This window comes from Pongo abelii, chromosome 1, assembly GCF_028885655.2.
Source record: "Pongo abelii isolate AG06213 chromosome 1, NHGRI_mPonAbe1-v2.0_pri, whole genome shotgun sequence".
Classification (NCBI taxonomy): Eukaryota; Metazoa; Chordata; class Mammalia; order Primates; family Hominidae; genus Pongo; species Pongo abelii.
Window position 1 is genome coordinate 96,299,306 of NC_071985.2, and position 12,287 is coordinate 96,311,592.

The 12,287-nt window shown below is 46.4% G+C and overlaps 2 protein-coding genes across 46 annotated transcripts in view; both read right to left on the reverse strand.

Annotated features, from left to right (window-relative positions):
- Positions 1-193: 193 nt before the first annotated feature.
- HAX1 (HCLS1 associated protein X-1) lies at positions 194-3,430 on the reverse strand. 4 transcript variants are annotated; one of them, XM_009243683.4, is made up of 7 exons: positions 3,298-3,430; positions 2,479-2,741; positions 2,116-2,303; positions 1,072-1,123; positions 813-919; positions 590-680; positions 194-456 (listed from the first exon to the last, which is right to left on the reverse strand). In XM_009243683.4, exons 1-7 carry the CDS (start codon positions 3,348-3,350, stop codon positions 371-373), a joined length of 840 nt encoding a protein of 279 aa, XP_009241958.2. In that variant the 5' UTR covers positions 3,351-3,430; the 3' UTR covers positions 194-370. The 4 variants fall into 4 exon arrangements, with proteins under 4 accessions (XP_009241958.2, XP_024087810.1, XP_024087825.1 ...); XM_024232042.3 differs by having other exon boundaries at positions 1,072-1,135; XM_024232057.3 differs by having other exon boundaries at positions 2,479-2,597; positions 3,298-3,420.
- Positions 3,431-4,545: 1,115 nt separating this feature from the next.
- The window catches only part of UBAP2L (ubiquitin associated protein 2 like), a 51,418-nt gene continuing 43,676 nt past the window's right edge, over positions 4,546-12,287 (reverse strand). For 9 of the 42 annotated variants that reach the window (XM_054552723.1, XM_063717375.1, XM_063717397.1 and 6 more), the window contains exons 25-27: positions 9,510-9,577; positions 7,095-7,292; positions 5,205-5,851 (exon numbers count right to left, since the gene is read on the reverse strand). In XM_054552723.1, the coding sequence (XP_054408698.1) occupies positions 5,756-5,851; positions 7,095-7,292; positions 9,510-9,577 (362 nt within the window). In that variant the 3' untranslated portion in view covers positions 5,205-5,755. Of the gene's footprint in view, positions 5,172-5,204; positions 5,852-6,635; positions 6,687-7,094; positions 7,293-9,509; positions 9,578-12,287 lie in introns of those variants that run through there. The other 33 variants (XM_063717442.1, XM_063717418.1, XM_054552804.2 and 30 more) reach the window with 5 other exon arrangements.

The following is a 12,287-nucleotide window of genomic DNA, read 5'->3' on the forward strand; positions in this document are numbered from 1 at the left end:
CCTCTTTTTTTTCCTTCTTGCTTGAGAAAGAAAAATCATTTTCTACTTGTGCCTGACCCTTACTTATGAAATCAAGTTTTAGATGTAGAATAAAAAATTAAGGAATAAGGAGAAGGTAGAGGACCAAGATAATTTCGGAAGTGTTGGATGGTTCTAGAAACTGAAATAGCCTTGACAAAACCAAGACAAATAATTAGCATAAATAAAGGTTTTATTGGTCAGTTTGGGTGAGTGACAAACTGACATGCCCCCAATTCACTATTCCACATATCCAAGCCCCTGAGGTGGCAAGAGGAGAAGCTAAGCTTATTAATGGTGGGCAATGGGTGAGAGGTGGAAAGGACTTGAAGGCCTCTGAGGGTTAACAAGGCTACCGGGACCGGAACCAACGTCCTAGGAATAAGTCCAGGATGGAAAAGGCATCATCCAGGGCTGGAGGTCTTGGTGATTCTGGATCTAAGGAAGAAAGTCATACACGTAAATAGGGCTAAATGAAAGAGACTAGGCAGAAGCAAAGGACAAGGGTAGAAGAGTAAGATTTCCCTTCCCCAAGGAATCTTGAGATGAACCCCTTTGTCTTTTAACTTACCACCCCTAGGACTGCTATCTGCTTCGTGTCGGGTTACTGTAGTCTCTGTCCGGCCCTCACTGTCCACCACAGTCCGGCGCTCCTCCACTATCTACAAAGAGAAGTCCCCACCATATTCCTAACGTCACTAAGGGTTACGCCCAGCAGTTTCTTTACACAGTTCCCTGTTTCAGGGCATTCGTTCCCTGGCCATAATTTCCTTTACCTCTTTCTTTCAACTCACCCCATCTGGTTTAGTGATCTTGGTCACAGAGATGCTCTTGAAATAGGATTTGGGCTGGGGTTGTAGAACCGGGCCAAGACCCTCCTGAGAAACCTGGGAATCAAGATCTGGAAGAGCAGAGAGATGAAGAAGCAGGAGAGAAAGAGTCCAAAGGAAAAAAGGAGACAAGTGTACAGGAAGAAACTTCAGGGAGGGAGAACACACAGAACTTCAGAAGAGTAACAAAAGGCTGGTAAACTTCCCCTTCCTCCAGACTTACCATTGTCCTCTCTGGTTCTAGGATGGGCGTCCATAGGCCATACATCATCAAACTGCAGAAGAAACTATAGTAAGTGAAAAGACACCTTCCAATCTGAAACTTGAAAGGTCATAGACCTCAAACTACTCCCGACCTCCAAAACCCCCTTCCGCAGAAGAGATAATTCCATTCAGAATAGCCTTATTTACACACTCCTTCCTGGCTGTTTTATGTATCCTTCTACCAGAAAGACTTCCTGAACTGATATATTCCTATCCTCTGTGCACAATCCTGCCTTATCCAAGAATTATCTAGACCAGTGGTGTTTTTTTTGTTTTTGTTTTTTTTTTAAGAAACAGAACACCCATCTACCCCCAGAGAAAATCCCACAAGCTTAATATAGAAAACACAAAACACTAAATGGAGGGCTTAGGATTCCAACCCAAGGCTATCAGATTCGAACAAGAATTGCAATCTTTGGCCAGGCATGATGGCTCACACTTGTAATTCCAGCGCTTTGGGAGGCCGAGGTGGGTGGATCACCTGAGGTCAGGAGCTCGAAAGCAACCTGGCCAACATGGTGAAACGCCATCTCTACTAAAAACACAAAAATTAACTGGCTGTTTGGGCAGGCGACTGTAATCCCAGCTGCTCAGGAGGCTGAGGCAGGAGAATCACTTGAACCTGGGAATTGGAGGTTGCAGTGAGCTGAGATTGTGCCACTGCACCACAGCCTGGGCAACAGAGCAAGGCTGAGTCTCAAACAATTTTTGAGATGGAGTCTCCACCTCCTGGGTTCAACCAATTCTCCTGCCTCAGCCTCCTGAGTACCTGGCATTACAGGCACCTGCCACCATGCCTGGCTAATTTTTTGTATTTTTAGTAGAGACGGGGTTTCACCATGTTGACCAGGCTGGTCTCCAACTCCTGACCTCAGGTGATCCGCCCACCTCAGCCTCCCAAAGTGCTGGGATTACAGGAGTGAGCCACCGCATCTAGCCAGTCTTTGCACTTTATTAGTGGTCTCTCACAAGCTCTCACTTCAGGACCAGATGGGATACTCACCCTATGAAATGGCCTCTGGGAGCCCCAGTCTGGTGCTGGTGGGGGGGATTCACTTCTTGCATCACTCTCCAAGACCCCCCCAAAGATCCTGGGCTGGTGACTATCTGGATACTTAAGCATTGAGTCCCGAAGTGTCTGTCCCTCCCGTAGTCTCTCACCAGGTGTCTTTGACTCAGGACCTGGAAGTTCTGCAGAAAGGTGGCAGGTGTTTGCTGGGATGGGAAAGGACTTGGGCTCTATTAATCTCCCTGAAATCCTCAGTATTCTCACACTTCCCATCCCCCAGCTACTCCCTGCAGGCTCTTTATTTCACCCACCAACCCGCCAGAAACCACAGGTTGCCCCTCAGGGAAAGCCACACACCAGGAGGATGGGAAGGCAAGGTCCAGGCCCCCATATCGCTGAAGATGCTATTGAAATCTCGTACTAGGTCATCAAAGCCGAAGTTATCGTGGAAACGTATCCCTCCTCCCGGGCTGAAGCTGAAGCCGAAGCCAAATTCCTCAGGGGGGTGCTGAGGACTATGGAACCTTGGGTTCCCACGGCCCCATGAGCCCCCTTCTTCCTCTTCTTCCTCATCATCATCTTCATCTCGAGTCATCCCTCCAAAAAAGGGATCTCTGTGGCTGAGAGTGGAGGCAGATTGGCCACCAATATTTCAGCACGATTTAAGCTATTAAATCAACTCATGGGTGGCAAAGTGGGACAAGAGCAAGGGGTCTGGGAAGCTAGGGAGAGAGTCGAAGGACTGGCTGCCACATCAAAACATTAATACAATGGCTGACAGGTTTTTTTTTAATTTTTATTTTTTCAAAGTCAGACCTCAGCTCGCAGCTCCCTTCATACACCTTCCCCCAGTTTTTCTTCAGTGTGCCCCAGTCCCTCCTCTCTCTCCCAAGGTCCTGCTCACTTGCTCACTGTCCTATTCCCCAGACCCCCATTGTCTTCCCCGCCCGGGTCCCTGTTGCATCACCCCAGGTTGGAGAAAAGCTTAGTTTGCTGTTTCTCCTCTTAATGACCGCCTTGGTTACTGTGGCGGGGTGAGTGTTCAATGTTGCGACTTCTGTCCTCTCTGCAGGAGCTGAAGGAGTGGGACAGAGGATGTTTTTCCAAAAATAAGACGTAGGGGTCAAGCTCCCCTCAGACGACCCCCACCCTTGTCCGAGCCGGACCTACTCTCACCTCCGAGGTCCAGGAAAGCCGAAGAAGCCCCGGAAGAGATCAAAGAGGCTCATTCCCGTACTGGGACGCGAACCTTTGAACTCCTCCAGTGGTCCATTCGCAGAAGGGGGAAACCTGCGCAGCCCTGTGGGAAATTGAGCGAGGCGTCAGCCCACGCTACCGGAAAGCAAGCCCGCGATCCTGACACTGTCGTAAACGACGGTAAGCCGGACGTGAAATGGAGGCGGGACCGAAGGTCTTCCTCAAATTTGAAAGGCTTTATCTTTACCCCACCTTTCAGAGACCAGTTTCCATGACGGGAGTGGGCGTGACGCGCTTTCAGTTTCCTATGACCGCCTTCCTCCTAAATCTGTTCTTTCTGCAGACCAGCTCAGTCCGAAAAGCGATTTCGAGGGTTTGACTCTGGATGGCACCCGGATAAAGCCGCCAGAGGGCAGCCCAGCCGCACAAATGGGCCGGCTTGAGGGCGTCCCTCAACCTCCCCACCCGCGGGGCTGGCCAGCCTCACAGCAGAAGCCACCTCGCCCCTTACTCGGGCGTTCTTTTTGACTGACCTGGGCGATGTCTGTTGTTAGAGGGATGAACAAAATGCTTTTCCAAGCTCCTTCTAGTATTGAATTCCCCAGAGAAGAGATCAAGACATAAGAGACGCATGGACTTAACTTCCTCCACATCTCTAGCTACTAGGGAGTTTGTTATAACCATATAGGATTCTTTTTTCTAAGCAGGCTCTGCAACCAGCAAGACAAAGGATTTTTAAGAAAGCAAGGGAAGGGAAGCTAGTTGAGTCCTGAGAAGGAACAGATTGGGGGCTATAAAGAAGTATCCCTTTGGTATCTTTTTTTTTTTGAGACAAAGTTTTCTCTCATGTTTCCCAGGCTGGAGTGTAGTGGCACCATGTCGGCTCTCTGCAACCTTCGCAGGTTCTCTCCTGTCTCAGCCTCCCGAGTAGCTGGGATTACAGTCATGTGCCTCCACGCCTGGCTACTTTTGTATTTTTTGTAGAGACGGGGTTTCACCATGTTGACCAGGCTGGTCTCGAACTCCTGACCTCAGGTGATCCGCCCACCTCGGCCTCCCAAAGCGCCTGTCTTCATTCCTTTTTTTAAGTGTTTTGTTCAAAACCTCTCCAAGACCTGTCTCTCTCTGTACCCCATCCCCAAGCCAGACCTTGCTCTAGATTCTTTGTCAAAGAATTGTGTATAGCTATGTCACAGAGAAGCATCCAAGAAGCAACTACTACAGTAGTCCATTCCTAGGGGGAATGGGCCCCAAGGTTTTTTTTTTTTATTTCGTTTTTGGGGTACAGGTGGTGTTTGGTTACATGGATGAGTTCTTTAGTGATTTCTGCGACTTTAGTGCACCCATCACCCGAGCAGTGTACACTGTACCCAATATGTAGTCTTTCATCCCTCACCCCACTCCAAGATTTAGTTCTGCCAGACGATACATGTTGCCTTCACACTTCTTTTTAGTTTATTTGCCTGGACCCATCTAAGTCATGCTTAGAACTCTATAAAGCAATTTTTTTTTCTTTGAAATGCTCTCAGCTCCTTCTTGATCCTCTCCATTTTCCACCCAATCTCCTCTATCCCTTTCCCTTTACTGCCTGAAATCGGCTGTAGATGTAGCAGTTTCTGGAGGAAATGAAGATTTGTGGTGGTTCTTTCCAGTCACCAGGTTGTGAAAGTCTTAGGGGTGAGGGGAAGGAAATCCCCTCAAGGACAAGATACTACTACCACATTAAGGTCAGGAGTTCTTAAAGGGCGAAGATTTCATTTTATTCCACTGCCTTCAGGGGCCTGCTAGAGGAGGCCCAGTTGGTACAGTAATACTTATTCACCAAGCTGGTCATCGACGAAATTGAGGATGTCCTAGACGGAGCAAGAATAGGCAGAGGCTGAAGGTAGAGGTTTTCTTTTTATATATACAAGACACATTAATCCATTAAATTTGAGGACACAGTACAAAAAAAAAAAAAAAAAAAAAAAACCACTTCAACTAATTCATCTGACAATGCTGTTCATATTCATGACGCCATTTTTTTGTTTGTTGTGTTGTTGTTGTTTTCCTAATAATAAAGAAGGAGACTTAGGGCTGTTGGGCTGATATATATTTGGGGGTCCCACCTCCCCACCTCATCCGTACACCACCAGGGTGAACAGGAGGAAGCAAAAGAAGTGCAGGGCCCATAGCAAAGTTTCATAATCTTGAATGCAAGAGGGGAGAAGGAATGGAAGGGGGAAAAAAAAGGAGAAAATACAAATCCTATAATACATACAACAGGGTGGGGATGGTATAGGAATGGGACAGACATGAAGCTGAGGCATGGGGTGGGCCGCTGGGGGTGGGGGGCAGCGGAAACCCCCCACATTCCTTTCTCTTTGATGCTGTTTCCATAGTTTCCAGGCTGAGAAGCCCTCTCAGAAGATGGGACCGGGAGAAGAGGGTCAGGGCCTCAGTTGGCCCCCCAGCTGTAGCTGTTGTAGGCAGACTTGTTGGTCTGGGGCTTCTGCGGGATGGAGCTGGTCTGGCTACGTTGCCCGCTGCCCGTCTGCAGGGGAATGGGAGGATCATGAGGAGGAAAAAGGTGTCTAGTTAGTGGTACAAATTTGTAACATCTTCAGGTGGAGATGTGCAAACTGTCTTGCTCTCCCATTCCCCTCACTACTATAACCATAGAAAATTTGGTCTGCATAGCTGCTAAAGCCCCTTTCTTACAAGCAGGAAGGCATTTTTGACTTTTAAATAGGGAAAAGATGAAGAGGGCAAGATACCTTTAGAGACAAGGTAGTGAGTCAGTTCTACTCATTTTCAATTCTACATTCTCGCACTACCCCCTATCTCCCCTGCTCTTGGAGATGGGTGATCACAAGGCAATTTCATTTCCCTTGATCCCCATTAATGCCTCAATTTGGAAAGATGTCTTTGAGGAAGGAAGCCCTTATTCTAGCTCCAGCCACCTATAATGGAGCTCTCAAGAGGCCACTTGCATCGCCCCACAGATCCCCACCCCCACCACACATCACATCTGTGAGCCCATTTCAGGCAAGTATGAGAGGCAGTCTGAGGCCTCAGGCTCCAGATGCTGCCCCAAGAATCTTTTCCATTCTGGTAACCGAATGTTTTCCACAGTTGGGGAAGGGTACAAAGATAAAGAGGGTGTTGGGGAGGGGAGGAGGAGAGAGGAAGGGGAGGCCAGAGAGCTCAGCAAGGTGTTTGTGTTTGTGTATCCCGATTTGTGACCGCGCAGTCTTTTCAAGTTCCCTGAGGCTGTGAAGGTGAAATGGGGACTGAAAAGGAGTGGGTTCAAGCATATGATCATTCAATTTAATTACCTGCTCCTCCTGCTGGCGCTGGCAACAGAGAATCATCTGCAAATATGGTAGCTGAGGCAGAACCAGGATATATGGAAAATAAAGGGACAAACTTTGACAATAGAACTCCATAATTAGAAGGGAAAGCTAAAATGTCAGGGAAGAGGGAAGGCTGGGAGAGGAAAGAGGGAAGGTGTGACCCAGGTCTGATGGGATAAGGACAACTGTGGCACAGGAGGAGAAGGGCACCAAAGGAATTGGGCAAAAAAGGTTTCAACCTGGCCCCTTCTCTGAGATTTCCTTTGCCGGCCGCTCGTGTTATGTGCGCTTGTGTCTGTATGTGCTGTGTGCCCATGACTGGCGCTGGGGAGGGATTGGGTGAAGGTAGTGGTGAGGAAGGGTAAGAAAAGGAAAGGGAAGGCAGTTTTAAGGGATAGGAAGGAAGAGGAAGGGAAAGGAGAGAAGGGGAAGGGCTATTACCTGGCCATCCTGCTGCAGGTGATGGTGAAGGATCTGAGAATGCGGCTGCTGATGGGGGGTCAGAATGTGCATAAAGGGGGCAGGTGGGTAGGCAGCAGCTGTGGCCGGATTGATGGGGCCCCCACTTCCTAGGGCTGAAGGCAAGTTGAAGGAAGCAGCAGGAGTACCGGAATGAAAACCTTGTTTCTCAAAGGACTGCTATCCAGGAGGCCAGGAGGAGACAGAGTAAAAGGGATCAGCAAACTAATCTTGGGATTTTTCCTGAGCTCAAGCTCCCCGACCCTCAGAAAGCAGCATGGTGTCACAGAAGGCACATATTCAGGTCTCAGTCTCAGCTCTGCTCTTATTTAAGAACTGTGTGAACCTGGGCATACTACTCAATCTCTTAGCCTCAGTTTCCTCAGATATAAAACAGGGATGCTACAAACCTGTTGTAAAGACCAAATAGGCTGGGCATGGTGGCTCACATCTGTAATCCCAGCACTTTGGGAGGACAAGATGGGCGGATCACACAAGGTCAGGAGTTCAATACCAGCCTGGCCAATATGGTGAAACCCCATCTCTACTAAAAATACAAAAATTAGCCGGGCATGGTGGTAGGCGCCTGTAATCCCAGCTACTTGGGAGTCTGAGACAGGAGAATCACTTGAACCTGGGAGGTGGAGGTTGCAGTGAGTCAAGACTGTGCCACTGCACTCCAGCCCGGGAGACAGAGGGAGACTCCATCTCAAGAAAAAAAAAAAAAAAAAAAAAAAGGCTGGGCGCAGTGGCCCACGCCTGTAATCCCAGCATTTTAGGAGGCCAAGGCAGGCAGATCACCTGAGGTCAGGAGTTTGAGACCAGCCTGACAAACATGAAGAAACCCCGTCTCTACTAAAAACACAAAATTACCCAGGCATGGTGGCACATGCCTGTAATCCCAGCTACTCGGGAGGCTGAGGCAGGAGAATCGCTTGAACCCAAGACGCGGAGGTTATGGTGAGCCCAGATCGCACCATTGCACTCCAGCCTGGGCAACAAGAATGAAACTCCGTCTCAAAAAAAAAAAAAAAAAAAAAAAGACCAAATAAGAGGATGAAATGTGGAAGCACTTTGTAAAACTGAATGTCATATTTGAACATCATGAAATCTGAACTTAGAACTCCAGGCTGGGCATGGTGGCTCACATCTGTAATCCCAGCACTTTTGGGAGGCTAAGGCGGGTGGATTGCTTGAGCCCAGAAGTTCGAGACGAGCCTGGGCAACATGGCAAAACCCTGTATCTACCAAAAAATAAAAATACAAAACACAAAACAAACAAAAAACAAAAATACAAAAATTAGCCAGGCCTGGTGGTGCACACATCTATAGCCCCAGCTACTCAGAAGGCTGAGATTCCACCACTGCACTCCAGCCTGGGTGACTTCTTGAGACTGTCTCCCCAAAAAAAAAAAAAAAAAAAAAAAAAAAAGCAAAAAAAGCAAAAAAAAAAGCAAACCAATAGTGTCCCCCACCCCTTCCAATATTCCTTACAAAAATAATAATAATAACTCCGCCAGATGCAGTGGCTCACACTTGTAATCCCAGCACTTTAGGAGGCCGAGGTGGGCGGATCATGATGTCAGGAGTTCGAGACCAGCCTAGCCAAGAAAGATGGCAAAACCCCGTCTCTACTAAAAAATACAAAAATTAGCAGGCGCGGTGGTGGGCACCTGTAATCCCAGCTACTCAGGAGGCTGAGGCAGGAGAATCACTTGAACCCAGGAGGCAGAGTGTGCAGTGAGCCGAGATGCACCACCGCACTCTAGCCTGGGCGACAAGGCAAGAGTCCATCTCAACAACAACAACAAAAAAAACTGGTTGGATATTTCAAAAGAAATAAACACATATTGAGATATTTGAAGTGTTGAAGGTCTTGTGCATGAAGTGCCCCCCCCGGCCCCCAGTGCTTTATACCAAACTTTAAGTATTTATAGTGATGGGGGATAAAAGCAACATAACAAACCTGTGGATCACTCAAATGCTTCATTAGTTACTAGGCAGTCTCCTTTCCCACTCCCACTGTTATAGATTTACTCAAAGAATGGAATGAACTAGTTTCCTGTCACTCTCATACTTATTCTCTTGAAAAGTTATGAAAAAGGTTGGGAGTAGGTAGGAAAGGGGGCCAGGAGAGTTGCACAGTAAATCACATGACACATTAAACAATTTGCCACGCTTTACCTTCCTATTACGTTTCTCTTTTTTTCTCAAAGGGCTAAATTTTAACTTCTTAGAGGAAGTGAAGTCTACAGAAGACCTTTCATTTAGAAAAAGTAGGATGGGTTTCCTGCCACCTCTCCTAGGGTTCTTCTTGTCCACTGTATTTCTACTATTGCAACTCCACCTCCTCTATGTCTATCTCTTTTCCACTTCTGTCCAGAGCCAGGCACCTACCTGGGTTTTGGAGTACACAGAACCCGAGATATCTGGCACGCCCGTGTTACTGGAGGTGACTGAAACACCTGGGGGAGGAGGAAACAGACAGGAGGATTAGCTCAGCTAGCTACCTGGCCCTTATTCCTGAGACGAGGTGATATCTGTAGCCTTTCTAGCCGTACCAATGCAAGGGAATTTTGGTCGGTTTTCCAGCTTCAAGTTAGTCCTGAGAGGTAAGAGTTCATGAAACAAAAGCTCCCTAAGGGTTCTTTGGCCCTTCCCAGGTGTGTGTTGAGTATACGTGAGAGAGAGTGAGGTAAGTTGTTTTTTGGTGGGCAAGGGGATATGACCAAACCTCACTAGCATATACTGTTTTCAAAACACTTCTGTGCCAAAGTCTAGCAGGAATATAATAAACTTTTAATTTTAATGTCCATTTCAAATCAATCCACCCAAACGCCACTCAGTTTTATTTCTGGAGACTGGGGCAGTCTGGCCCTCTCTCTTCCTGAAGTGACATTTCTGGGCTCAAAATCCATGCCTCCACTGCGTAAGTGCTAGAGGAGCAGTCCACTTTAATCCCCAAGGGCACTCTCATTCTCAGAGCCTCAGCTCAATTAGTCCAGCTTCTTTAGTCTTGGAGCATCTAGGCTAAATCTTTAAACTTAAGATGTAAAGTCCTGGCATCAAGATCAATTTCCATGTACACAATTTAAGCCTAAGTGTAGTGGGGTGGGGAGGGATAGGTAGACAGGAGTAGGCCATCTCCTATAGCCTAGGTGGAACACAAAAACCACATGTCATTTTCAGTATACAACTTCAGCTTCTCCGTAAGATAAAAGCTCTCATACCCCAACTCTCGTATTTCCTGTTGAAAAAAACTCCCTACTAACCACTACAACTTTAAAGAAACCAGAGTAGTACAACTTGTCATTTTAATTTGTACTCCTCAAACAAATAAATACTCATACCATATTCCATCACCTGGGGTATAAGGCATTGTGTCAAGAAGATAGGAAAAGCCATGAAATAAATAACCTAACATCTTTTATACTTTCCATTTTTAAACAAAGATTTGAAGAAAAGTAAGTAATTTAACTAGGAATATAAAGCATGATTTTAAAAAGATATATTAGTTTTTATAAAAATAAAATGAAGCTTCAGAAAAACTTTGCCTTTCTGTCTATGCCCTTGGATCCTTCCCATCAGAGGTACACATCTCCTTCTCCTCTGCTGTCAGGAACACTGATGGAAAAGTGTTTTAGAAGCACTGTACTAGAGTGGCCAAATCACAAATAAGGAATCCTCCATTCACCCACAATTCAAACTCTAGAACCCAAATCCTCCCAATGCCTCAGACAAAGGCAGCCTTCCAAAGTTAAGCCCACCTTGAACAGTCACTTTTGAAGTGGTATCTTAATCTGGAAAACCTTCCCAACATCTTAAGTCCAGATAGTTCCTGGAAGGGGCAAACACTAACTAGGAAAAATAACGGAACTACAGAAAACCAAGCAAGAGAAAATACTTCCTCATCTCCAAAGCATCAACTGTCTAAAGACACTGAAGTAAAAGAAGGGAACGATACAGGAGTATCTTAAGGGGCTAATGGGGTATTTTTTCCATTCCCTTCTCAAACTCGAGGTGCCCATCTGGCAAATCACTGGGTAACAGGCATAACTTTTAAGAACAGGAAGTTCAGTTATGGAAAAGGCTTAAGCTAGTAAGTTCGTGTGGAAGGGTTGAGAGTAAAGGTAGAATAAACAGGATATAAGTAGAACATTTTTAAGTCAAACCAAAAGAGACAATTTATCTTTACTGCAAAGGCAAAAAAAATAAAAAAATAAAAAATAGCATGCTTGGTCACCTTCTGCAGTGAGGCTAGGCTGCCTATATTGGATGGAAGAAATGACTAACTGGATTCTCAAGCCGAGTGGTAGGGAGGAATTCAGCTCCAGTGTGCCCCTACCTGATCTCATTCTTTCCAGAGTTTAGGCTAAAAACAGCTTCTAGTCCAGAGGCCTTATCTTGGATATGAGGTTGAAGGGACCGGGAATGCAGGAACCATAATACTCTGTAGTAGCCATAATAATCTCAATTACAGTATTAGAGACCTAGAAAATAATGGGTACTGATTTCACTACCCCTCACCAGTTATCAGGAAGATCTTCAGACTACAGAGTTCTCTTGCTTTCCTTCCAACATCAACACCCCCTATTTATCCCCAAACAGTGACAATACCAGTATCACGTGGGCAGCAGCGCAGAGACACATGAATCTATCTCTCCCACCATGGCAGCCCCTGGGAAAGGTGGTCACACTCCACAGAGCAAAATTACTCCAAAGGGCTGGGAACAAATACAAGGAAAGCTGAATACTTTGGTTTCTAGTTAACCCCGGGTGGTGATCTCACTGTCCACGTTAACTTTATAAACAAAGGGCTAATGTTGTATGCTAGCTGGACTAGGAGGGAATTAGAATTTCCATAGTCAAGGAGATGTCTGACCAAACCGCTCCCACACATCCTTAGCTTATACCCACAAATGCAAAACTGATAATCCACGATCTCTGAAAAGCCATCAAGGGACTAAGAACAATGTTCCAGGATAGCACAGTCTCCACAGAGCCTGAGTCATCAACTAGCTTATCACTAATGACTTTATCAGATCTTAGCCACTTGGCCTTGAGGAACCAGATAGATGTGGGAATTGAGCCTTGAAAGATACTTCTCTAACAAGCTCTGAACACTCTCTCTTTTGCCTTTCACCATAACATGACACTCCAAACTTTTTTGTCCTT

Coding starts and splice junctions, on each gene's coding strand:
- HAX1 (XM_024232042.3), bottom strand. CDS start 3,350: ATGAGCCTCTTTGATCTCTTCCGGGGCTTCTTCGGCTTTCCTGGACCT. Junction 2,742..3,297: donor GGCTTTCCTGGACCTCGGAG/GTGAGAGTAGGT, acceptor CTCCACTCTCAG/CCACAGAGATCCCTTTTTTG. Junction 681..812: donor AGATCACTAAACCAGATGGG/GTGAGTTGAAAG, acceptor TTCTCTTTGTAG/ATAGTGGAGGAGCGCCGGAC.